The following is a 27,885-nucleotide window of genomic DNA, read 5'->3' as shown; positions in this document are numbered from 1 at the left end:
TAGATGCATAGTTTATTTTTAAAATATATCAGTATCCAAGGGAGAATATAGTCTTATTGCGATAATAGATTAATGAGATTTAAATAGGCAATTTTTAGATAACTCTGACCCATGTAGCTCTATGGATATTTTTTCAGCTCTTTTGAACTTATCTTGGGGGATCGATCATCTTTGCAGAGATCTGGTCATGAAACTATATCCCTGGCTGGGCGCGGTGGCTCACGCCTGTAATCCCAGCCCTTTGGGAGGCCTAGGCAGGCGGATCACAAAGTCAGGAGAGCAACACCATCCTGGCTAACACAGTGAAACCCCGTCTCTACTAAAATACAAAAAAAAAAAAAAAAAAAAAAAAAAAATTAGCTGGGCGTGGTAACGGCCGTCTGTAGTCCCAGCTACTCAGGAGACTGAGGCAGGAGTATGGCGTGAACCAGAGAGGCGGAGCTTGCAGTGAGCCGAGATCGAGCCACTGCACTCTAACCTGAGCGAAAGAGCGAGACCCTGTCTCAAAAAAAAAAGAAAAAGAAACTATATCCCTTTTTCCTGATATTGCTGGAGTAGTTAAAATTCACAGACTCTAATAGACTATGCTACTAGCTTTTTTTGGAGTAGGCTTACATGCTTTTCAGGAGAAGTATGTAAGAATTCAAGGGCTAACTCCATGAAAGGCTGTTATAGAGTTTGGGACTAAGTTTTCCTAGAATTTACTCTACTATCTAGTTATAGGTATGTATTTTCACACAGTAAACTTTTTAAAATAAAATTGATTTAAATTATATAGCATATTTACAATTTTTTGCACAGGTATACCTTTTAAAATTTATTTTTCGGCCAGGGGCCGTGGCTCACACTTGTAATCCCAGCACTTTGGGAGGCCCAGGCAGGCAGATCACAAGATCAAGAGATTGAGACCATCCTGGCCAACATGGTGAAACCCTGTCTCTACTAAAAATACAAAAAGTAGCTGGGCATGGTGGCGCATGCCTTAGTTCCAGCTACTTGGGAGGCTGAGGCAGGAGAATCACTTGAACCCGGAAGGCAGAGGTTGCAGTGAGCCAAGATCACGCCACTGCACTGGGGAAAAAAAAATATTTTTTTCACTACAAAACCAAATCATATTTATAACAACAACACAAAAATGTGTAAAAAGTAAAATTTCTCATTCTTATCCCTTCATATCCCACCACACAATGTTACTCATGTAACCTCACATTCTTTATTTTTTTTTTTTTTAATTTAAAGATTCATCATGTAGGGGAATGAGGATAAACACATTATAATGGACAGGTGTCTGCATTAGATGCAGTACATACTTTGGGGACATTTTTAAAGCTGATGACGCTAAGGCGAGATGCTTACTAAATGGATTTTCTAATAGAGAAGCTGAGAAATGATTGGTTAAAATCAGAAAGAAGTATACTACTACTACTATTTTGTCACTCCCAAAATTCAGCAATATTTAAATCACCTTTTTTTTTTTTTTTTTTTTTTTTTGAGGCAGAGTCTTGCTCTGTCCCCCAGGCTGGAGTGCAATGGTACGGTCTTGGCTCACTCAACCTCCACCTCCTGGGTTCACGCCATTCTCCTGCCTCAGCCTCCTGAGTAGCTGGGATTACAGGCCCCCGGCACCACGCCTGGCTAGTTTTTGTATTTTAAGTAGAGACAGGTTTTCACCATACTGGCCCGGCTGGTCTCAAATTCCTGACTTCAGGTGATCCCCCACTTCAGCCTCCCAAAGTGCTAGGATTACAGGCGTGAGCCACCACGCCCAGCCTCTAAATCACTTCTTATGTTTGTACGTACTTATTCAGTAGTTTTCACCAAATATTTAAAGATATAAAGGAAATAGCACACATAAAATAAGGACTTATTTTATGGAGAGCTCCCTTAAGATTGCCCTAGAAATGTAGTGAGTCTTATCATTGGACAACATCTTTATAGGTCTTCATGGTTACATCCAATGAGTAGAACATTGACATGTATAATGTAAAATTAAAACACTGCCTATGCTTAGTTTTATCATCATCTCCATGGTTGTAAATTTAATTTGCTACTTACATTAAAGTTTATTGAAAATTGCTGCTGTGGAGGTATTGAAATTTGCTGTTTGGTTTCTGCTTTCCCCCCACCATGACATTGTTTGAGAAAACAATATAAGATGGAAAAATTACATAACCTCTGGCTCTTGTCTTAATCAGTGTGGCAACAATATCTTATTTGTAAGACATTCCCAGAAAGTCAGAGTCACTCATATTCAGATGTAAGAAAATACATTTCAATAACAAATATCAACTTTTTGTATAACTATCACTTCTCTACCCTTCCATTATTTTGAGTAGTTTAGAATAGAATATATTTGTTTTCTATTCTAAAACTACTTGGAAATTATTAGACTCTTAGTTCAATAAAATAGTGTTTTGGGCTTTTTTCCCCGACTGTGTAAAGTAAAATGAAGAAAAAAGAGTGTCCTTAGAAGAATCCCTCTCTGTTATTTTTGATAATTATATTTCTCCCAGGGATAGCATATTTGAAAATTCATAACTGTTGGGCCAGTTGTGGTGGCTCACGCCTGTAATCCCAGCACTGTGGGAGACTGAGGTGGGCAGAAACCTGAGGTCACCAGCCTGGCCAACATGGTGAAACCCCACCTCTACTAAAAATACAAAAATACAAAAATTAGTTGGGCGTGGTGGCAGGCACCTGTAATCCCAGCTACTCAGGAGGCTGAGGCAAGAGAATCACTTGAACCTGGGAGGTGGAGGTTGCAGTGAGCCAAGATTGCACCATTGCACTCCAGCCTGGGGGACAAGAGCAATACTTCGTCTCAAAAAAAAAAAAAGAGAAAATTCATATCGTTGGCCATACCAGTATGATTTACTTTTATACGATAAGTCTTCTTAAGAATCAGTCACCATTTTAATTTTTGATATTTATTTTCTCAATGCCAGAGAGTTGAAAGATAACCTTGGCAGTGATGACCCAGAAGGTGACATACCAGTCTTGTTGCAGGCCGTCCTGGCAAGGAGTCCTAATGTTTTCAGGGAGAAAAGCATGCAGAACAGATATGTACAAAGTGGTGAGTTTCTTAATAACTGAATTCCCATATCAGAACTTGTTTTATACATATTTAAATCCAGGTGTCTTATTTAACAAGCTGGCCTATCAGGAATGCCATGTTTATGCCTTCAGTCAAGCCAAGAACAAGGAGGAAACTAAATTGATAAGATTCTTGTAGTTTAATATGTAACTAAATTCCTTGAGAATTAGACAAAGCTTTAAGTGTATTTTGTTAAATATTTTGGAATATATCAGTTTACTCAGCTTAAAAATTTTTTTTTGTTTTGGAAAATCAGAATTAATTTGAAATAAGTCTTTCATTAATCAAATATTTGCAAAGCTTTTGAACATGTACATTGTAGCAGGTATATAGAGTTTTAATACTGATTGTGATTCTGTATTCATGGTTTTCTAGTAATTGATTTAATACTCCTGTTGCCTTAGCAACAGAAAAATTGGTTAAGTATTTTTAAAGAAAAATTGATTCATAGTATTATAAAATAATAAAAATATTACATCCAACACAGATATAATTTTTATGTAGTCACGGAGTACCTTTGGGTTAAGAGCATTTTTCTGTTCAAGTTTACCGAATTTGACAAGCCCAAGTGCCTGTTTGGCTCTCAAGATTAAAATAGTCAGGGAGGGAATAGCTTAGACAACTTCAGAAAGTTCAACTTTGTTAATTAAATAACTGTATTTGCCGGGCATGGTGACTCACACCTGTAATCCCAGCACTTTGGGAAGCTGAGGCAGGTGTATTGCTTCAGGCCAGGAGTTCAAGACCAGCCTGTCTCTACAAAAAAATACAACAATTAGCCAGCTGTTATGGCGTGCACCTGTAGTCCCAGCTACTTGGGAGGCTGAAGTGGGAGGATCGCTTGAACTCAGGAGGTCAAGGCTGCAGTGAGCTGAGATTGCACCACTGCACTCCAGCCTGAGCAACAGAGCAAGATCCTGTCTTCAAAAAAAAGAAAAAAATAAAATAATTTTGCCAAATTCATTCTTGTTTACTTTGTTGGCAGCACCTCCATGATGCTTCCTATTCCATTTCCTTTAAATAATGTTACTTTGCTGATTCTGTGTATTTGTGTTGTTTGAATGGTATTTTGAAAGCAATTGCATAGTTACTGTCGATTCCTCAAAATGCATAATGGGGATGCTTCTGACTGACTTGCCTTTTAGCAAGTTGAAGGTAGGTATGCAGGACAGTGTTCTGTCTTCACCAGAACTAATAAGTTAGATTGCAGTAGTAGGAGACAGATATAAATAATGGAGGAAGCTAGAGTTATGAATACTTTCTGGAAAAATGTTGGAATTGAAAGAAATTATGGAAAGAGTTGATTGGAAGAAAGACTAATAGAGTGGGAGTATTAGTTACATGAGAATGTGAGTAAATCTAGTATTGGATAAATGGATCTAAGGTTACTAATACTACATTTTTGCAGCTTACATTTTTGAGTATTTGGGTGGTAAATCACTCTAATAAAAACTTTTAGAGTATTCACCTCTCAGTCACATATTTTGTGTTTTATACTACATACACTTGTTTTTTAGTCCAAAACATTGATTTCTATATACCCTACATTGTAAAAGCATAAACTAGTGTTTAAAATTAATCGATTAATTGCATGGTTTTTTTTTTATTAAAGCATTTTCCTGGTGATGTATGGCTTTGAAATTTTAAAAGCTGGCTGGGCGTGGTGGCTCACGCCTGTAATCCCGGCACTTGGGAGGCCAAGGTAGGAGGATTGCTTGAGCCCAGGAGTTCGAGACCAACCTGGGCAACACAGAGAGATCCTGTCTCATTAAAAAATAAAAAATAAAAATAAAATAGAAATTTAAAAAGTTGATTTTGGGATTGGTAAGTTTAAATACGAGTCATGCATATGGAGAAAATTTAATAAAATGCAAATCACTTTAATCATAGTTCTTTGGAACTTAGAGCTAATTGAAAAGGACTGTAAGAATTTCATTTATCCCTTTTATTTAGAAAGCCATTGCTTTCAAACTAGTAATTCCAGTTTGTCCCAGTGATGACTGTTAATTCAGGGGGGAAAAGCTTTTTAACTCCTGTCTCATTGAGTATTCATCTCCCTCCGAAAGAAAAAGAAAAAAAACCTCCAGCAACAATAATTATAGTAATTAAGCTATTAAGCTATGGAGCAAAACAATTTTGTGCTGAGTTTGAGTTGGAAAAGAAAAGTCAGAAGTTGAAATTTAGACTACATACTTAAGAAAACACCCTTCAATGGTAGACTGAGAGGTGATTTTGAAACCTAATTTCTTTCAGCTACAATCCCTTTTGTAGTACTCTTAGCAAATGAACTTCTGTATGAATATTTCTAGTGAAAGGCACTTCTTGTAACAACAGCAGGAAATGAAATTTGGAAATATAATTTGATGTTTGCAGCTCCCAAAAAAGAGTTTGGCTATAGAAATCATAAGAAAATTCAGGGTGTTATTTATAGATTTTTATCTCATTCTGAAATGTCTAAATAAGTGAATTTTTCTGTGTCTCCTGTATAATGAAATGCCATTTGCATAATAATTGAGAAATAATGTCTGGCTTGAAAATAAATGTAAGAACCGGAACGCTGTTCTCAAGTTTTTATTTTTTAATCAAATATTCTGTTAATCCCTACTATGTGACAAAGAGTTATTGTGAAAGAAGGAATAGGTACATTCTGTTTTGCTTCAAAAGACATTCAGATGGAAATTGCAGGAATTCAAACTTTTGACCCATAAATAAAGTACTTTTCAAAACCTATGTCTGAACCATAATACAAATAGCTTTGTGAAATTAAGTTCCCAAGCATGAAAGGTGTATATGATAAAATATTCATGTAATAAAAACTACCCTGAGTCCTGTTGTAGAAGGAAGTGTATTGTGTTAGGTGCGAGGTTAGATAAGACAACTTTTTAAAAAATCTTTTGAATTCTAAGGCTAAATGATAGAATATTGAGTAAGCAAGTAAAAATTTTAAAAATATTGTAATCTCTGTTTCTAGTCCTGAATTAGTTTTATGGAAAATGGTTCTGTAATAAAATTGTTCTTGAAATTTACAGTTTTACAGTGTCTATATTTTGCTCTTTGAAATGAAAATGTTGATCAAAAAAAATCTCTGGCATGTTTGTGAAAGAATAACTGATTTCAGTTATTTAAAGGACACTTTACTGCTAGAAGAAAATAACATTCTATATTTTTGTGTTTTGCATAGGAATGATGATGTCTCAGTATAAACTTTCTCAGAATTCCATGCACAGTAGTCCTGCATCTTCCAATTATCAACAAACCACTATCTCACATAGCCCCTCCAGGTAATATGTGTATATATCATTTATTAAATGTCTTCTGTGGTGAATATGCTGGTGAATATATGGTTCATACATTTAGGTAATGGTGGATTATTTAGAGTTTAAATAGTTGAAATACTTAAATAGTAATTAATTCACTTGTGCATTTGCCTTAAAATGTTGTATATGGAAATAGTCTAATATGCTAATTGAAGTAGCTACCATCTTAGTAATGTAATTTCATACAGACAAAAGAATGTTAAAATAACTAATGTGTTTGAGGTAAGATTTAGGGAGCATGGCTTTAAGTACCTTAAACAGATTGGTACTTTTATATAAGTAAACAAATTACCTGCTTTTAAAAACTTTTTTATTGTAACTCTTTGATTATGAATTGCGAACAATTTTTGTATATTATTTGACTATTTTGCAAGATTCTTCTATTTGCATAGGTTGTACATATATAAACTAGAGTTCAGAGGACTTTGTGACAGTCAAATTTCAAGGAATAGCATGTTTATTTTATTTCCTTATATTTTTTATTTGGATTTTGGGTTTTAGCCGGTTTGTGCCACCACAGACAAGCTCTGGGAACAGATTTATGCCACAGCAAAATAGCCCAGTGCCTAGTCCATACGCCCCACAAAGCCCTGCAGGATACATGCCATATTCCCATCCTTCAAGTTACACAACACATCCACAGATGCAGCAAGGTAAGAAAATTGTTTGTAACTTTACTGGGAATGTCCAAGTGCTTTAATTCCAAGCAAATTTGTTTTTCAAAATATAATTATTAAACACAAACTAAAATACTATACTGTATACTTATTTGTCAGTGAACTTTTTTAAAGATATGGTTTAAATAATTAAAACATGTTACACTTACCATTTGAAAATTTGTCATTTTAGGAGGTGAAAGGAGCAATGTCATTTTGGCTTTTTGGATTCAGTTATTATATAACTAACTATATTTAGGTATGAAATTAAGAAGAATTGCGTTTTTAAAAATTGCTCCTTCTTCTTACATTAGCACTAAGCCAAGGGACTATTACATTTTAATTGGTAAAGTAGATACAGTCAGCCTTTCACATACATGAGTTCTGCATCATGGATTCAACCAAATGCTGAGTGAAAATATTTGGAAAAAAAAAATTCAGTCTGTACTGAACATGTACAGGCATGTTTTCTTGTCATTATTACATAAACAATATAGTATAGCAACTGTTTACATAGCACTTACATTGTATAGGCATTGTAAGTAATCTAGAGATGATTTAAAGTACTATATAGTGCATAGGGCTATATGCAGGTATTGTGCATTTTATATGAGGGACTTTTGAGCATTTGCAGATTTTGGTATTCACAGAAGATACTGGAACCAATCCCTCATGGATACCGAGGGATGACTACTATGAAAAACTTACTATACTGTAAAAATTTACTATAGTACAGTAGAGGAAAATTAATCTCAGATGCAAAAATTTGAGATTAAATTACCAATTCTCACTTGATTATTAGTTCTTAATGTCATAACGTTAATATTATGATGTCTTTTTAAGGTTATATTGCCTTGAGATATATTTCATGGTTATTAAATAATTGATTTATTATTAGTATAAATTTGTATGTTTTAAAGAAATTTTTTAAAGCAGAAAAGTGCAAAGGATAATACAAAACATCTTTATTTTTGTCCTCCTTAATTAACAGCAAATTTTAAAAATTTGCTTTCAGTCACTAATTTCTACATGTGTGTTCTTGTTTATTATGCATGAAGTTGAAACTTTATTCATTAATAAACTTATTAATTTATAAACTTTTAACTTTGTCATCCATCAAAACAGCTAACTCTGGTTTCCCAAAACCAGATAATGAAATATTAGGTTGAGCTTTTTTTACGCACGAACTCAAGGAGAAGCTGGGAAGCAAATTTGACACATTTGAAATAGACACAACCAGGTGCAGTAGTACTCGCCTGTAATCCCAGCACTGTATGAGGCTGGGGCAGAAGAATCAATTGAGCCCAGGAGCTCAAGACCAGCCTGGGCAACACAGTGGGACCCTGTCTCTACAAAAAAAAAAAAAATTAACCAGGCATGGTGGCAGTTACTTGTAGTCCCAGCTACTCAGGAGGCTGGGGTAAGAGGATTGCTTGAACCCAGAAGATCAAGGCTACAGTGAGCCATGATCACACCATTGCAGTCCAGCCTGGGTGACAAATTGAGATCTGTCTCGAAAAGAAATAGACACTTAGAAAATTACTGAATTGAGTGTGAGTGCCATACATACATATCTATGTGTATATGTAGATGCTTAATATTTGTAATATACTGGTATACTCTGGTACACAAAAATCTGAGGGACATTTTACATGTAATTAATTAGAGGAAAAATGTCAGAAGAGCACATCTGTTTCTTATGTAAATGTCCATATATACATGAATGTGCATAAAAAAGAATGTAAGTTTTTAACTCTAAGAAATGTGTTGTTTTTTAACAAAATTAACTTAGCTATTTAATATAGTTTGAGGACCTATTTAGTATTGTGTCATTTCCTGGAGACGCTCAGATAAAGAAATAAAAACCTTAGTTGGGGATTAGCCTCACCCAGATATTAAAGTTATTCTAAATAAAAAAATTTAGTCAGTACTACCCGAAACAGTTTGCATATTCAGTGTAATCCCTATCAAAATACCAATGACATTCTTCACATAAATAGAAAAAATTTACATGGAACCAAAAAAGACCCCAAATTGCCAAAGCAATCCTGAGGAAAAAGAACAAAGTCACTACCTGACTTAAAAATACATTACAAAGTAACCAAATACATTATAGTAACCAAATCGGCTTGTTGCTAGCATAAAAACACACAGACCAATCCCAGAGAGAATCCAGATATAAATACAGATATTTACAGACAACTTAGTTTTGACAAAGGCACCAAGAACATAAAAGGAGGAAAGGACAGTCTCTTCGATAAATAATGCTGTGAAAAATAAACTCAAAATGGATTAAATACTTAAATCTGAGACATGAAACTATGAAACTACTAGAAGAAAACACTGAAGAAACACTCCAGGATGTTGGTCTGTGCAAAATACTTTTTGTTTAAGATTTCAAAGCACAGGCAACCAAAGGAAGAAATAGACAAATGGGAATTACATCAAGCTAAAAAGCTTCTGTACAGCAAAAGAAACAATCAGCAAAGTGAAGAGACAGCCCACAGAATGGGAGAAAATATTTGCAAACTGTTTGACAAGTGATTAATAACTAGAATATCAATAATATATAAGGACCTCATTACCAAAACAATAATAACAAAAACAAATTAAAAGATAGCCAAAAGGTGTGAGTAAACATTCTCAAATGAAGACATACAAATGGCCAGCAGATACAGCAAAAAATGCCGAACATCACTCATCATCAGAGAAATACAAATAAAAAGCACAGTGAGATATCATCTTGCCTTAATTAAAATGGCCTTTTTCAAAAATATAGGTAATAGTGAATACTGGTGAAGATGTGGAGAAAAGGGAAGCCTCATATACTGTTGGTGGGAATGTAAATTAGTACAGCCTTTGGAACACTGTATGGCAGTTTCTCAGAATACTAAAAATAGAGCTACTGTATGATCCAGCAATTCCATTAGTAGGTATATATCCAAAAGAAGGGGAATCAGTATACTGAAGGGATGCAAGCCCATGTTTATTGCAGTACTATTCACAAAATAGCCAAAATATGGAATCAACATAAGTGTCCATCAGTGGATGAATAAAGAAAAGGTATATGTATACACAATGGAATATTAGCCATAAAAAAAGAATAAAGTCCTGTCATTTTGAGCAACATAGAGGGAACTGGAGGTCATTATGTTAAGTGAAATGAGCAAAGCACAGACAAATATTATATGTTTTCACTCATATGTGACAAAGTGGATCTTAAGAAGATAGAGAATAGATTGGAAGTTTCCAGAGGCTGGGAAGGGTAGAGGAGGGAGGCGATGAAGAGAGCTTGATTAATGGGGACAAATATACTGTTTGATAGGAGAAATAACATTTAGTGTTGGATGGCTCAGTAGGGTGACTAGTTGACAGCAATCTATATTTCAAAATAGCTGGAAGAAGATAATTTGAATGTTTTCCCATACAGAAAAGACAAATATTTAAGGTGGTGGATATCTCAATTACACTGATGCAATCTTTACAAATTATATCAATGTATTTAATTACCACGTGTATCCCAGAAATCTATGCCTCTATTATCTATCAATAATAAAACATAATTTTCTTTGAAAAGGAAAACAATTAGTCTGGCAGGGAACAAGTGGATAGGTCAGTAGGACAGAGAGAATGCAGAAATAGGACAATTTAGACTATTGAGAAAGGTTGCATTTTTTTTTCAACTTTATATTACAAAAATTTAACTGTGCAGAAAGTTCTAAGATTAGCACAATGAACCCCTTCACCAACAGGTATCCTGCCACTTTGTCCTTAAGTATATCTGCTAAGAAGGATATGCTCCTATATAAAAACCAAAGGTAATAATTGTAAAAAACTTAAGGTCAGTTCTGTGGTATCATCTAATATCCAGAATATATTTGACTTTTACTAATCCACTTGTCCTAAATATGATTTTAATATCTTTTCAAAGCATGTTCAAATCTAGCTTTTTACACATTGCATTTGATTTTTGCATCTCTTATGGAGGTTCTTTTAATCTAAAGCAGTCTTATACCTTTTTCCCCCCATGACACTAATTTTTGGTTTTTGAAGAGTTTGGCCACTTTCGTTGTAGAATATTTCATATTCTAAACTCCACTCTTTTCTGCTGGTGTTGTTTAATTTGTTTTCTGTATTTCCTATCAAGTGGAAGTTAGCTTTAAGGTTTTATTAGTTTCCAGTTACACATTTTTGGCAAGAGTACTTGATAAGCAATGTTGTGCAGTTTACATTGTATCTTATCATTATCATAAAATGGTCTCAGTATATCAGTGGTGTTTAGGTGGTGAACCTCTCTTTATTGTAAAAGTACATATTTTTCCCTTTGCAATTCATAAATAATCTGTGGGATGATACTTTGATATCATGTAAATATGCAATTTCCCATTAATCTTTTACTTAAAGGGGGTAACATTCAGTGAATCTCATTTTATCAGTTTTTACACAGTCATTGGAAAAATGATGTTTAAAAATTCTATCATTCTAAAGATTACATTTTAAAATCAGCATATAAGAATGGATTGTTTAATAAATGATGTTGGTGATTGTCTAGGTATTTTGCAATTTTAGCTGGATTTCTGGATCACCGAAAGCAAAAGTGTTCTAGATTAATAAGCTGTTTATATTTTTTAAGTCATAAAATTATAAGAAAAACATTTGGGCAAAGTTTTGGTATTCTAAGAGTTGAGAAGGCGTTATTTCTAAGCAGACCAAAAACCTGGATTGTAGAAATGAAAAAAAAAAAAAAAGATTAATTATAAATTTGTGTATAAGAGAACATAAATATATAAATTACATAAATATAAAACAAATATGGGGAAATATGCCACATTTATTGTAAACACAAAGTATTGATTTTTTTTATATACTGAAATCTCATACAGATCTGTAAGAAGACAGAAACGAAAGAAGTAAACAGGCAATTTACTGGAAATGAATAGCCAAGTCGATACAGAAAGATTTAATAAATATATGAAATTGTGGTCACCTTAGCTCATAAAGGGATGCATTCAAAATTAAGATGAAATAAAATTTTATTTCAGATTGATAAACATTTCAGTCTTCATAGTGATATAAATTGGTGCAACTTTTTTAGAGAACCATTTGTTTGACAATATCTATCATATAATTTAAAATTCATATACCTCACTCAGTAGTCCAAAATCTACCTCCCTTAAAAGAAAGGGAAAGAGATAAAAACATACTCAGACTGTTTAACAAGTTCTATCAAACATCAAATGAAGAGATATTCTAATCTTAATCCATTCCAGAAAAAAGAAAAACAGCAACATTTTCTCAACTCTTTTTATAAAGTTAAATTACAATCTGGATACCAAAATCAGATGAAGTGAGGGGAGTATGAGAAAGCAAAATTATAAATCAGTCATCATACGTGAACATTCATGTCCTGTTCCTGAATTGAAATAAAATGTTTCTAATTTTTTCTACCACTAGGTAAGATTAAATCAATCTCTTCTCTTTTTTTTTTTTCCATACAGATGGGGTCTTGCTGTATTGCACAGGCTAGACTCAAACTCCTGGGCTTAAGTGATCCTTAAGCCTTAAGGTGAAACAACATTTTTAAACAAATATTAAGAAACCAGGCCAGGCATGGTTGCTTACTCCTGTAATCCTAGCACTTTCCGAGGCCAGAACGGGCAGGTTGCTTGCAGCTGAGGACCAGCCTGAGCAACATGGTGAAACTCCATCTCTCTCTACAGAAAATTAGCCAGGCATGGTGGTGTGTGCCTGTAGTCCCAGCTACTTGGAGGCTGAGGTGGGAGGATGGCTTGAGCCTGGGAGGCAGAGGTTACAGTGAGCTGAGATCACGCCACTGCGCTCTAGCCTGAGCAAGAGTGAGACACTGTCTCAAAAAATAAAATAAAATAAAATAAAATAAAATAAAATAAAATAAAATAAAATAAAATAAAATAAATAAGCAGTGTTATCAACCAATGTGACAAAATTGGATATATATATGAATTGGTTAGTAGAAGACAGTATAATTCAGATTATCGGGCTGGGGTCCTGTGAGCCTTTTAATAGGTCTCAAAAGAGCATTCAGAAAGATTCAATTTCCATACATGTCATTTAAAACTTTTCACTGAATAAGACTACATTAAGCACTTTGGGAGGCCGAGACTGGTGGATCACGATTTCAGCAGATCGAGACCATCCTAGCTAACGTGGTGAAACCCCGTGTCTACTAAAAGTACAAAAAAAATTAGCCAGGCGTAGTGGCAGGCGCCTGTAGTCCCAGCTACTTGGGAGGCTGAGGCAGGAGAATGGCGTGAACCTGGGAGGCGGAGCTTGCAGTGAGCTGAGATTGCCCACTGCACTCCAGCCTGGGCAACCGAGTGAGACTCCGTCTCGAAAAAAAAAAAAAAAATACATTAAGCTGGGTGTGACGGTACACACCTGTAGTCCCAGCTACTCAAGTGGCCAAGGCAGGGGGATCGCTTAAGCCCGGGAGTTTGAGTCTAACCTGTGCTATGCAGCAAGACCCCATCTGTATGGGGGGAAAAAAAAAGAGAAGAGATTGATTTAATCTTACCTAGTGGTAGAAAAAAATTAGAAACATTTTGTTTCAATTCAGGAACAGGACATGAATACCTATAATCACATTTATTTAGTGGGTGTCCCAGCCAATACAGGAAGAAAAGAAGCGTTAAAACTATGTATAATTATTAGTAAGGAAGAAAAAAGTGTCATTTTCAGGTGATATAATTGTCTTCATAGAAAATCTGAGATAAGCTGCAGACAAGATACTAGAATTAATAAAAACATTCCACTTAGTTACTGGATACAACATCATTATAATGAAATTAATTGCATTTTTGTGTACCAGAAATAAGCAGGTATAATTATAATCTTTTTTGATATCATTAACAATTTAAAAGAACACCACAAGATACCTAGGATAAATTTAATGAAAGATTTAAAAGACTTTTGTGGAGCAAATTACAAAACTTTTGAAAGAGATAGAAGAAAACTTAAGAAAATGAAGAGTTGTGCCATCTTCATGGATAGGAAGACTCAGTAGGGTAAAGATTATTATTATACCCATATCTGTAAATTCAGTATAACACTGATAAAAAATCTCAAGAAAGGTTTTTGTGAAATTCAACCTGCTTCTAAAAATTCATATAGTAGAAGTTCAAGAATAGACAAAATAATAAGGAATGAAGTGTAGCAGCTCAGTCTAACAGCAGTCAAGATTTGTGCAGGCATGGAAAAATAACACACAGTGAAGTGGAACATGATGAAGAGCTTAGGAACATACCCATGGACAAATGGAAACTTGGTCCCTATCACATCGTATCTTAATGGGGGAAAGAATGATTTCTTTAATTAATGATGCAGAGACAGCTAGTTATTCATATGGAAACAAGTAACATTGGATCCCTGTCTCACACTTAAAAATGAGTTTTACATGGGTTAAAGACCTAACTGAAAAACCAAAACTGTAAGGCTTTTAGAAGATACAAGTGACTATTAGAAATGTTTCCTACCCTTAGAATGATGAAAATTATTGGCAAGGATATAGAACAGTGGGAACTCTCATATGCTACCAATGAATACAAATGGTCATAAGTAATCTGTTATTTGATAAGGTTTAAAAATATGCATACCCAGCAATTTCACTCCTAGGTATTAGCACCCAGAGCTCTTACACATTTATAAAAAGAGTCCAACATACATTGCAGCATTGTTTATGACAGCAAGCATTTTAAGCAATTTGAACATCCACGTAAGAAAGAACAAATAAATAGTGTACATCATACAGCAGAGTACTGTATGAAATGAGTACTGTACAAAAGAAATGAATTTAGGCCTGGCACAGTGGCTCACATCTACGTGTAATCCCAGTGCTTTGGGAGGATAAGGCAGAAGGATCATTTGAAGCCAGGAGTTTAAGACCAGCCTGGGCAACATGGCAAGACCCTATCTCTACCAAAAAAAAGAAAAAGCCAGGTGTGGTGGCAGGTTTCTGTAGTCCTAGCTACTCAGAAGGCTAAGGCAAGAGGATCACTTGAACCCAGGAGTTTGAGCTTACAGTGAGCTATGATCATGCCAGTGAACTCCAGCCTGAGCAACAGAGCTGTCTAAAATAAATAAAAGAATTTAAAACTGTATATTTAAAAAATATATATAATATATAATCTCAACATAATATTAAATGGAAAAACAAGTTATATAAGGATAGATACATATATCATCTATATAAAATTATAATGTAAAAACACAATGAATTACTTAGGAATATATTCATGCATAGCAAAGGTATAAAGATAACACATAGGTAAAATAAACCCAAGTCAAAATAGTGGTTACCTCTAAGGAGTAAAAGGAAAGGAATAGAGGAGAGAAATAACAGATAAATGGAGATCTTTAACTATATTTGTAATGTTTTAGTTCTTTTCAAAAATAGATCGGAATCTGGCAGAGTGTTAAGATTTGATCAAACTAAGTAGTCAGTACATGAGTATCTGTTATATTATTCTCTGTAATTTCTATGTGCTTAAAATATTTGTGAATAATTACTATTCTCCAAGAATGTTAAGAATTTTTTAATAAACCTTTTTTTTTATTCTTATTAATTTCAGCGTCGGTATCAAGTCCCATTGTTGCAGGTGGTTTGAGAAACATACATGATAATAAAGTTTCTGGTCCGTTGTCTGGCAATTCAGCTAATCATCATGCTGATAATCCTAGACATGGTTCAAGTGAGGACTACCTACACATGGTGCACAGGCTAAGTAGTGACGTATGTAATATATTATCATTAAGGTGATAAAATAGTTCTAATATTTGTCATATAACCTATTATTTCCATTTCAAAATTTGAATGATACCTACCATATATCATTATACTAGCTACTGAGTACAACATGGCTCCTGCACATACAGAGCTTAGTCTAGAGTAGGATTGGTCAAGTGTGACCAGTAGCCTGAACCACAAAGTGAGAATGGTTTTTACGTTTATAAAGAGTTATTTTAAAAAAAAAAAAAACAAAAACAAAAAGCAATATGTGACAGAGACTCTGTGTGGCCCACAGAGTCTGAAATATTTATTCTCTGTTCCTTTATGTAAAAAAGTTGGCTGGCTGAACACGGTGGCTGACGCCTGTAATCCCAGCACTTTGGGAGGCCGAGGCAGGTGGATCACAAGGTCAGGAGATGGAGACCATCCTGGCTAACACAGTGAAGCTCCGTCTCTACTAAAAACAGAAAAAAATTAGCTGCGCGTGGTGGCAGACACCTGTAGTCCCAGCTACTCGGGAGGCTGAGGCAGGAGAATGGCGTGAACCCGGGAGGCGGAGCTTGCAGTGAGTGGAGATCAGGCCACTGTACTCCAGCCTGGGCGACAGAGCGAGACTCCCTGGAAAAAAAAAAAAAAATAGTTGGCTGACCCCTGGCCTCGAGGTTTAGATTCTTAATGAAATATTTCAGTTTTAGGTTAATACTGCTCACACTAAATTTTTTTTTAAGATAATGAGCCTTTATTTATTAGTACTTGACTCCTTTTCCCTCTAATACTTGTACAGAGTTTTGTGTCTGAAATTTAATGTTGTCTTGATGTTATTAAAATATTCCATATTCTGGAAATTTGCCTTGTTATTGATTTGTTGTATTTTATGTAAGCTGCATGTGTCTAAGGATAATACAGATGACAATAAACTCTGCCCTCAAGACATTTACCAGCTGGTAGAGTACTCATAGCTCCTTTGGTAGAAAAAAGCAAACAAAAATGGAGCATACTAGTAATACAAATTTTCTTATTCATTGCCATGCTTAGGCTGTTGATTCTTTTGGATACAATTTCAATTCTTCTAAGATATACCAAGAAGAAAACAGGAAAGTGCAGAAGAATTATGCTTTTGAATTCCAACACTTTACCTGTCAGTAATTTATGTCTCTTATTGGTTCTCTTTAAGATTTCTATAAAGCCTCTCCTGTCATTCAAAAGATAAATTGTATACTCTATTTTTAGGATGGAGATTCTTCAACAATGAGGAATGCTGCATCTTTTCCCTTGAGATCTCCACAGCCAGTATGCTCCCCTGCTGGAAGTGAAGGAACTCCTAAAGGTACTACTGTAACTAAAATTTCCTTCTGTATATTTTATATTTCAAGTTGAATAAAGAACTCAAACTTCCTAAAGCAGATACTAAAAAGTTACTCTGTATTTTTTTTTTCATTGTAGGAAAAAAATAAACCTGTACAAGCAGGTCTAGATCATGGGATTTAAATCTGTCCCTATTCATTGATTCATTCATCTTCCACTTACCCAGTATTCTATTGATAGTATTCTCAGATATATCCAGTATCCATTCTCTTTGATAAATCTAGTGGTCTTTTCAAACCACAACCTTCTTCTCTTTAACATTTGAAATTTTTGATCAGCCTTCCTCTTTCCTCCAAAAGGACTTACTTCATATGAGCCTATCTGTTTTTCTCCTACTTCTTTCATTGATACCTTTTTTCTTCATTAGCTCTTCTCCTTATTCTCGAGATTTCTATTATTAGACCTTCTATCACCCATTATACTTTTTCCCCCAGCCATTTTATTTAATTTCATTAACGTCATTGTTTACTTTTATGCGTAAAACTCCTAAATCAATCTTTGGCTCCAGTCTTGTCTCCCAAGTTGTAATTCTTCATTGCCAGACAAAACTTCCTTCATACCTAGCGGATATTTCAAATTCATGTTTGAAATGGTTTTCACTGTTCTTTCTGTCATCCCATCTCTCTTAATGCTGTTTCAATCCTGAATCATTGTACCTTAAAAATTTTAAGTTTTATCACGAAGTCTCTTCTCAACTATTTAGTCATTTATCAAATCTAACCTGTTCTATGTTACATTCTTAAATCTCTCACGTCTACTTTTATCTCTGCCTTTTAAAATTCTATCTGTTATTCCAGGTCTAAGTTAAATGGGTGATCTTCCATGGGCCCTCCCCTAATCTTCTCAAGCTATTAGTTTATATTTTTTCTAAGAACTTATACTACTTTATGTACATGAATTTTAGTTTGTTTATCTTTGAATTCTCAAAGAACTTTGCATGGTCTTCTATCTGTAACAGTTTCACAAAATTGTGAATTTAAGTCCAAGTTTGAGCCAGTTTTTAAAATACTTAAAATTGTAGTCAAATAGTTTTAATTATCAGTTTGTTGGAAGAGAATACTGTATTCTACTTTTTAAAATTAGCTTATAATTAATTTTAACATAGCTGGTAATATATTCTCTCAAGTCATGGAAATTTCTAATTATAGCCATCTAAAGCATAAAGATATTTTACCTCGTGTCTGCCTGATATGGTAAAGATCTTTTTTTCACTGATTGCATTCCTACTGTTTATTAAGGACATTTTTCTTTTTTTTTTTTTTTTTTCCAAAAATTTTTTTAAATTTTATTTTACTTTAAGTTCTGGGATATGTGCAGAACCTGCAGGTTTGCTACATAGGTATACATGTGCCATGGTGATTTGCTGCACCTGTCAACCCGTCATCTAGGTTTTTTTTCTTTCTTTTGCTTGAGACAGAGTCTCGCTCTGTCACCCAGGCTGGGGTGCAGTGGCGTGATCTCAGCTCACTGCAACCTCCGCCTCCTGGGTTCAAGCGATTCTCCTGCCTCAGCCTCCTGAGTAGCTGGGATTACAGGCGCGTGCCAACATGCCCAGGTAATTTTTTTTGTATTTTTAGTAGAGATGGGGTTTCACCATGTTGGTCAGGCTGGTCTTGAACTCCTGACCTCGTGATGCACCTGCCTTGGCCTCCCAAAGTGCTGGGATTACAGGCGTGAGCCACCACACCAGGCTTGTCATCTAGGTTTTAAGCCTCACCTGCGTTAGGTATTTGTCCTAATGGTCTCCCTCTTCTTTCCCCCTTTCCCCCAACAGGCCCTGGTATGTGATGTTCCCCTCTCTGTGTCCATGTGTTTTCATTGTTCAGCTCCCACTTATGAGTGAGAACATGTGGTGTTTGGTTTTCTGTCAAGGACATTTTTCATAGGGTAAAAGTTGAGCTGTTATGAGCCATTTAAATTCTGTAAATTGTATGAATTTTCGGGGATAAAAACCCAGCTTCTGAAAGGGAGAAAAACTTCCAGAGTAACTATTTGTAGGTTAGATACATATCCCACAAATGTTGTCAAGGTGAGAAGTTATTTAGATTGCCAGGGAAAGAGAACAGGGAGATAGGTGATTGATCTAGATAACTAGCTTTTTTTCTTCTGACTCTTGAGATTAGATAGATAAATAGTAGATAAACTTTAGATAGAAATGGAAAACTTTAAAGCAAATAACCTCACTAATATATTATTCATCAAAAGCTTGAACTTCTGTCATGAAGTTGTTTTCCAACTAGTTTTGAAGGGTAAGTCAGTCTATCTTGATTTTTAGATTAATTGTTAGAATTTGAAGTCTGTTCTAAAATGTAATTTGCCACATAGAATTTAAATACAAAGACATAATGGCATATTACAATTCAGACTTAAGACAAATCTTGTTTTAAATCTTCAAGTTTGTTAACAACATAACCTTGGGCAAATTTGTTAACCTCTGTAGGCTTCATGTTCCATTTCTGAAAAATTTTAATGATAATACTCAAGCATGTTGTAAAAATCAAGTGAACTGATATGTAAAGCACCTTTTACATGGTTAAAATGTTAGGTTCATTTCTTTTTAATGTCTAATATAAACTGAGTCTAAAGGGAAAAACGAATGATTGATATGACTTCAGACTAACATTTATAGTTAATTGCTCCCATATCATCTTTATCACACTTGATTCAATAAAGTTGTATGTTTATATATAACATTTAAAATACATTAACCTTACTAATTGAAAGTCCAGATTTATGTATCATGGAAAAAGTATAAAAGCGGTGAAAGCTTAATTTAAGGCAATTCTAGGTTTAAGTTCTGTCTGTAAAAAAAAAAAAACTTTTATCTTGACCAATTTTTACAATTTCCTACAAGTTTTTAAATATTTTATAGTTTAATGATAAGAAATGTATACATTATTAGGATGCAGTTATACTATTATCTCTGAAGCATATCAGTGCACTTTTTCCTTCATGTCTGAAGGAGAATTTTTGTCTGAAGGCTTATTAACTAGGATAATTTTTCCATCTGATTATTTTTAACACTTTCCTGTTTCATATAACATTGGTTGATTTAATGGACTCTGGGCTCAGTATATTTTGTTGGGCCTTGAAATTTACTGAACTTATTTATTTTTCTAATAAAAAGAGGATTAGCAAGCTGAAGCGAGTATGTGAATGATGTTAAGGGAGAAAGAGAAGACCACATAAAAGTATAAATCAATACTTTACCACCAGTTTTTGAAGTAAGTAAAGGCTTTAGTAATTGTAAATTGACCGCTTGCTTTTTGTTATCATCCCAGTAGTATTCATGTGAGATGATCTCTAGGATTAAATTGTTATTTTTGTGTAATTTAACAAAAGCATACTTATTCTTTCTTTAATCAGGATATATCCGTTTTCCTAGATAGTCCATGAAAGAACAGAGATGGTCATGCCCAAAATATTTGTGTTGTATCATCTTTAGAAGCAATGAACTTTTTACCCCTATAAAGCTAAATATTTATACATTATAGGCACAAAAATTAGAAATAATACTGGTCTGAAAAATTGAATACTCATACTTAGATTCAAACGTTTTAGATTATCTACTAGCAAGTTAAACAACTGTGTGGGACAAGTCTTTAAGCTTTCTTTTCATCTTTTGTGAATAAGTAGCTTGAATCATATAATTTCTTATTTTTTCTAGCATTACTATATTGTCACTCATTAATATTTCTATCACATTGTAAGAAAATGTGAAACCCGCACAACTATTATTTCTATCGAATTTTTTTCTAGGCTCAAGACCGCCTTTAATCCTACAATCTCAGTCTCTACCTTGTTCATCACCTCGAGATGTTCCACCAGATATCTTGCTAGATTCTCCAGAAAGAAAACAAAAGAAGCAAAAGAAAATGAAGTTAGGCAAGGATGAAAAAGAGCAGAGTGAGAAAGCGGCAATGTATGATATAATTAGTTCTCCATCCAAGGACTCTACTAAACTTACATTAAGACTTTCTCGTGTAAGGTCTTCAGACATGGACCAGCAAGAGGATATGATTTCTGGTGTGGAAAATAGCAATGTTTCAGAAAATGATATTCCTTTTAATGTGCAGTACCCAGGACAGACTTCAAAAACACCCATTACTCCACAGGATGTAAACCGCCCACTAAATGCTGCTCAATGTTTGTCGCAGCAAGAACAAACAGCATTCCTTCCAGCAAATCAAGTGCCTGTTTTACAACAGAACACTTCAGTTGCTACAAAACAACCCCAGACTTCTGTGGTACAGAATCAGCAACAGGTATCACAACAGGGACCTATATATGATGAAGTGGAATTGGATGCATTGGCTGAAATTGAGCGAATAGAGAGAGAATCAGCTATTGAAAGGGAGCGCTTCTCAAAAGAAGTTCAAGATAAAGGTAAAATAATTCATTATTACCACTTCATCATCTGGGCAAATATGTAATTATAGTGTCAAAAATTCTTTTCATATTACTTTTTTTCTCATATTTTGTATAATTTATGTCTACTCAAGTATATATTTTTATTCCTAATACTCATAACACAGAAGTTAAATTTGTAACAATTTCATTTATTGTCTGAAACAACTATATGAGATTTGGTAATTCTCTACTGCAGGTCTGTTGCTCATTATATACTATATGATTTTACTTATTTGTGCTTTTCTGCTGAAATGAACATTAGCATTTCTATATGACATGTATACTTCACAAGTTATGTTAATATTGTTGTGCACCTTCAGATTTTTTTCTGCTGAAACAAGGTTAAGTACTATAGAATTATTTTGAACAGGTACATTTAAGAAAAGCTTATGTGTATGCTTATTAGGCAGTTAGATACTTCACTTGGTTTATGATCCTACTGGCTTAATAATGTCAATTTTTTTAGTAAACAAATCATGGAAAGTTAATATTAAATAGCAAACCTTAGAAATTAAGGGTCTTTTGGTGGTAATTACAGTGAAGTGTTCCCTTTTATCTGACTAGTATGTTAGTATGGAGTTTCAAGATATACCTGATCTATGAGTTTATGAGCTTTCCTTGTGCTTCATAATCAAATAAAAATAAATCCCTAGTAAGTTCTTAGTAATTTGGTATACACTGTGTACAAAATTTCTTTCATGTTTTAAGAGACTGATGAATCAGTGGTTGAAATTAGCAATATAATTGATGAATTTGATTGCTATATAAATGCGTATACACATTTGATCAGACCAAAAGCATGCTTTATGATTTAATTTTATGATTAAAATTTTCTAGGTTGATTTTCAGTTCTTATATTTTATTTCTTGGTAATGATAAAACTTCTTGATATTGGGTAGAGCTGATTTTTATATATGATGTGTTCAGTGTTTGACAGGATCATGACTAGATAATTGTGTTTCTATGCCAAGAAACACGCTGAAGATTAATATTATATCTCCTGCCTGTCATGATGGCTCATTCTAATGTTACTGAAAAAAATGGACTGTATTTAGTAATTGTTGTACTACAATGTTTGCAACATATGTAAATCAGAAATAGATGCAAATAAAGAGATTGCTAGAAGTCTTCATTTTACGGGCTAGGGAGCTGGGATTTTTTTCTTTGTCTTTTTTTTAAAAAAAAAAATATATAGATTCAAGGGATACATGTACAGGTTTGTTACATGGGTATATTGTGTGATGGTGGGGTTTGGGCTTCTAGTGAACCCATCACCCAAATAGTGATCATAGTACCCATTAGATAGTTTTTCAACCTTGGCTCCCTCCCTCTTTCCTCCATTTTTGAGTCCCCTGTATCTGTTGTTTCCAACTTTATGTCCGTGTGTACCCGTTGTTGAATTCTCACTTATTAGTGAGAACCTGTAGTGTTTCATTTTCTGTCTGCATTATTTCACTTAGGGTAGCTAATGGCCTCAAACTGCATCCGTGTTGCTGCAGAGGACATGATTTCACTCTCGTTTATGATTGTGTACCGTGGTGTATATATACCACATTTTATCCAGTCCACTCCTGATGGACGCCTAGGTTGATTCTCTAACTTTGCTATTGTGAATAGTGCTGTGATAAACATATGAGTTCAGGTGTCTTTTTTATAAAATAGTTGGATAGAAACTATTATGGATAGAAACCCAGTAGTGGGATTACTAGGTCAGATGGTAGTTCTATTTTTAGTTCTTTGAGAAATCTCCATACTGTTTTTCATAAGGGTTAAACTAATTTACATTCCCACCAACAGTGTGTAAGTATTCCCTTTACTCTGCAACCTCTGTTATTTTTTGACTTTTTAATAATAGCCATTCTGACTGGTCTAAGATTGTATCTCATTGTTGTTTAATTTGCATTTCTCTGATGATTAATGATGTTGAGCATTTTTTAAAAATATTTGGTGGCTGTGTGTACGTCTTCTTTTGAGAAGTGTCTGTTCATGTCTTTTGTCCACTTTTTAGTGGGTTGTTCTTTTCTTGTAGATTTGTTTGAGTTCCTTATAGATTCTCGGTATTAGACCGTTGTTGGGTGCATAGTTTGTAAATATTTTCTCTCATTCTCTAGGTTGCCTGTTTACTCTGTTATGGTTTCTTTTGCTGTACAGAAGCTCTTTAGTTTAATTAAGCCCCATTTGTCAATTTTTCTTTGTGTCGTATTTGCTTTTTAGGTCTTAGTCATAAATTCTTTAATTAGGACAATGTCCCAAAAGAGTTTTTTGCAGGTTTTCTTCTAGGACTTTTATCACTTGAGGTCTTAGAGTTACGTGTTTAATTCATCTTGAGTTAATTTTTGTATAGGTGAGAGGCAGGAGTCCCATTTCATTCTTCTGCATATGGCTAGCCAGTTTTCCCAGCACCATTTATTAAATAGAGTGTCCTTTTTCTGTTGTTTATTTTTGTCAACTTTCTTGGAGATCAGTTGTTTTTAGGTATGTGACTTTATTTCTGGGTTCTCTATTCTGTTCCATTGATCTGTGTGCCTGTTTTTATACCAGGACCATGCTGTTTTGCTTACTGTAGTCTTGTAGTGTAGTTTGAAGTTTCCTAATATGATGCCACCAGCTTTGTTCTTTTTGCTTAGGATTGCTTTGGCTATTCAGGTTCTTTTTTGGTTTTATATAAATTTTAGGATAGTTTTTCTAATTCTTTGAAAAATTACTTTGGTAGTTTGATAGGAATAGTGTTGAATCTGTAGATTACTGTGGGCAGTATAGTCATTTTTAATAATATTGATTCTTCCTATCCATGAACATAGAATGTTTTTTGATTTGTTTGTGTTGTCTTTGATTTCTTTTATCAGTGTTAGTTGTCCTTGTAGAGCTCTTGCACCTCCTTGTTTAAATGTATTCCTAGGTATTTTATTTTGTGTGTGTGGCTATTGTAAATGAGATTGAGTTTTCGATTTGGTTCTCAGCTTGAATGTTATTGGTGTATAGACATGCTACTGATTTTGGTACTTTTATTTTGTATCCTAAAACTTCCCTGAAGTTATCAGGTCTGTGAGTCTTTTGGAGGAATTTTTTGGGTTTTCTAAGTATGAGATCATTTCATCAGTGAACAGAGATCATTTGACTTCCTCTTTTCCTATTTGGATGCCTAATATTCCTTTATCTTGCCTGATTGCTCTGGGTAGGACTTCTGGAATTTTTTTTTAAACTAGTGAAGTTTTGATACTAAGGATGAAATGTTGCTTGTACCTTTTCTCTTTAGTTTGCCGTGTGAGGTTCAGGAAATAAATACATAGGTTCCAAATTACATCTCTTCCTCTAACCTTTTATAAAAGTATATGCATGTCAAATGAAAAAAGTAATATTACTCAGCTTTTCTTATTAACCTGTTCAAAATTCCTGAATCTTAGGATAGTCAGTTTTGCAAGAAACATACAATATTACAGTTCCCTGACCAAGAAATGTTAGTTGCCCTGATAACTGAATTTTTCCATAACCTTAAATCTTTATTATGGAAAAATGTATTCTTGAAAAAGAATGTACTTTTTAAGTGAATTTTAATAGTTGTTGATAGTAACAAAAACAGAGGAGGAATGGTGACCTTTTTTTATGTATCATATTTGTTGAATCCAAAGTTTCTACTTATAAAAATGGAATTAAAATAAGGGTCATGTATAGTTCTAATTGTATATTAGCAAACTTCTTTTATACTACTAACTTTCCTTTGGAAAAAAAGAACAAAGTCAACAGATACAACATACTGTTCTTGTAGAAACTTGTATATTTTATTTTCAATTATTTAAATAGTTTTTTCTGTAATCTATGATGACATAGTTACAGATAACTGAAAAGTTGAATGAGCAGAGTTGACATTCAATTTTGGTGAAAATACAGATATGTGGTGATATCCTGAGGATTAAAGTAGGTTTTGCTGATTTCATATTATTGTTGTCATTTCTAACTTGTTTTCTGAAAGCCACTTTCCTCTTATTTCGTGGATTTATAGTCATGTATCACATAATGATGTTTCATTTCACACTAGACTTTAAATACAGTGGTGGTCCCATAAGAATATAATATTGTATATTTACTCTACCTTTTCTATGTTAGATATGTTTTAGATACACAAATACTTACCATTGTGTTACAGTTGCCTACAGTATTCAATATAGTAACATGCTGTACAGGTTTATAGCCTGGTAGCAATAAGCTATACCACATAGCCTAGGTACATAGTAGGCTATATCATCTAGGTTTATGTGAATATATTATATGATACTCACATAACAGAGAAATCTCCTAACAATGCATTTCGCAGAATGTATCCTGTTGTTAAGCAATACATGACTGTATTTGAAAACTTTTGGAACTTAGATGCCACCTAACCCTTTTGATTTGAACTTGGCATATTGCATTCAGTTTCTGCATTGCGTGATGGGATGGTATTTGTGATATAAGAAGTTACCCTGAGATTTTGCGATGATTAAAGGTGTATATATTGATCCAAGGGTGTAGGTGAGGTCATAAATAAAAGCAAAATTCTTCTGAAGTGGTGGTTTTAGAGTCCTTAAGAGATGAAATACTTCCTTGAAATTAATTTGTCCCTAGTTACCATTATTTTTACTTTTAAAGACTAAATGTTAAAATCAACATTTAATGTATTCAAACATTTGGCACTGAGGACTTTTTTACAACTCTTGTGTTACTGGTGATACGGAACAGGCAGGACTATTTGTCTGGCCTACTAGTTTTACTTTAGGGTATAAGTTTGTTTGCCAAAATATTCATTTACTGTGAGAGAAATATTCCACTCAATAACCAGGAATCAAAAACACTATACCTTATAAATAAGATTAGAAAATTCAACAAATGTAGAATATTTGTGGAATTCAAGTAAAGGGATAGAATAGTCTTAAGAAATGTTTTACCTAGGCTGTGGCAGACCCTATTGTACCCTTGTTCTGCACAAGAAGGATGTTTTTCTAGCTGTTAGGTATTTATGTCCCTTTGTCCTGTTCTCTCTTCTTTGAGCAATTCTATATATACACTGATAAGGCAACTTTGTAACCTAATATTTTATAATATTCCAAAAGGACCGTTTTCTCAATCTTTTTGCTCATACTTTTAGTGTCTCTAATTACATAAATTAATTTTTAAAGGCTATTCATCTTTCTTTGCTTCTGGGATGACTTATCATTAGATATTAATACCTTTTTCATGTGCTGAAAATTTCTGCTTTCCTTTGTCAAAGAGGGGGTTCCTTTGTTCATCTTTGCCTATTTCATCTTTTCCTAAGGTCCACTTTCCATGTTAGCAAGTATAAGGAATGGCTCAGCTTCACTAATGTTTATATAATGTTACAATATTCTTGCACTATAGCCCTTGTTAAAAGTCAGTTATTACCTACTGTCATTTGGAATAAGACACTGGGATTTGGTATAAGGAATAGGACAATTAGCCACTCAGCTTGTATTGTGGTTGAGGGGTGATGTGTTTTCATTGTACTTAATTGGCCACCATGTATACACAATTATTGTGCTTTCTGCTTTAAGTGTTTTCATATATCACTTGTAGATTTAAGTAAGTGGTATAGTTTGTTTTTCTTGTAAGCATAATTGAGTTCAGAATTTCTGTAAGGGCTGGATCTTATTTTGAGAATATCAGCATCTGGAGGACAAGTGTTGGTTTTGAGATTATGATAATCCTTTTGTATGTATTTTCTTTAGGAATATATGTATTCTAATAGCTAATCTTATGGTTCCCAGTGCTGAAGAGGGCTTACAGGTAATCACTGTCCTAAATACCAGAATGATTCTTCATAGAGATGGCTTTCCATGATTATTAGGTGGTTATGATGTAATGAAGACTCATAACAAAAGTGGTTGAACAAAAGTGACCTGTACAGATTCAGAGCCGCTTTATAAGGAGTAAGCTCATGGTGGAATTGAATCAGACCAAGTGAATCAGAACATACATCCTCTTAACATATCTAAGAATCCTTGCCACAATAATGAAAATTTTCCAGGTTTCACAGGAGTAAAGTACTTTTCAGTAGTTGAATGATTAAAATTTTGTATTTAACAGCATTTTATATATAGTGGAAAAAAATGGTAAGATGTTTCCCAATCTTAATTACTTGTGTGCAAATACTTTCATACATTTTTTGTTATAAATAATCATAGGATTCAGTTTAAATAAAAATATATCATTTCTTTGAAATTAAGATATTTGTTATTGTATTTGCTAAATTTTCATTTTAATGTCTTAAGATAAATTGGATTGAGG

At 33.9% G+C, this 27,885-nt stretch overlaps 1 protein-coding gene across 5 annotated transcripts in view; it reads left to right on the top strand.

The window, feature by feature from the left end:
* The window catches only part of NIPBL (NIPBL cohesin loading factor), a 192,893-nt gene that overhangs the window by 83,682 nt on the left and 81,326 nt on the right, over positions 1-27,885 (top strand). For all 5 annotated transcript variants that reach the window (XM_007961396.3, XM_007961399.3, XM_073014794.1 and 2 more), the window contains 6 exons: positions 2,946-3,073; positions 6,276-6,375; positions 6,913-7,064; positions 15,674-15,834; positions 17,062-17,158; positions 20,956-21,582. In XM_007961396.3, the coding sequence (XP_007959587.2) occupies positions 2,946-3,073; positions 6,276-6,375; positions 6,913-7,064; positions 15,674-15,834; positions 17,062-17,158; positions 20,956-21,582 (1,265 nt within the window). The remainder of the gene's footprint in view (positions 1-2,945; positions 3,074-6,275; positions 6,376-6,912; positions 7,065-15,673; positions 15,835-17,061; positions 17,159-20,955; positions 21,583-27,885) is intronic.

The sequence above is a fragment of the Chlorocebus sabaeus genome, chromosome 4 (genome assembly GCF_047675955.1).
Source record: "Chlorocebus sabaeus isolate Y175 chromosome 4, mChlSab1.0.hap1, whole genome shotgun sequence".
Classification (NCBI taxonomy): Eukaryota; Metazoa; Chordata; class Mammalia; order Primates; family Cercopithecidae; genus Chlorocebus; species Chlorocebus sabaeus.
The sequence above is the reverse complement of the archived record's forward strand: the minus strand, read 5'-3'. Positions and strand labels throughout refer to the sequence as shown.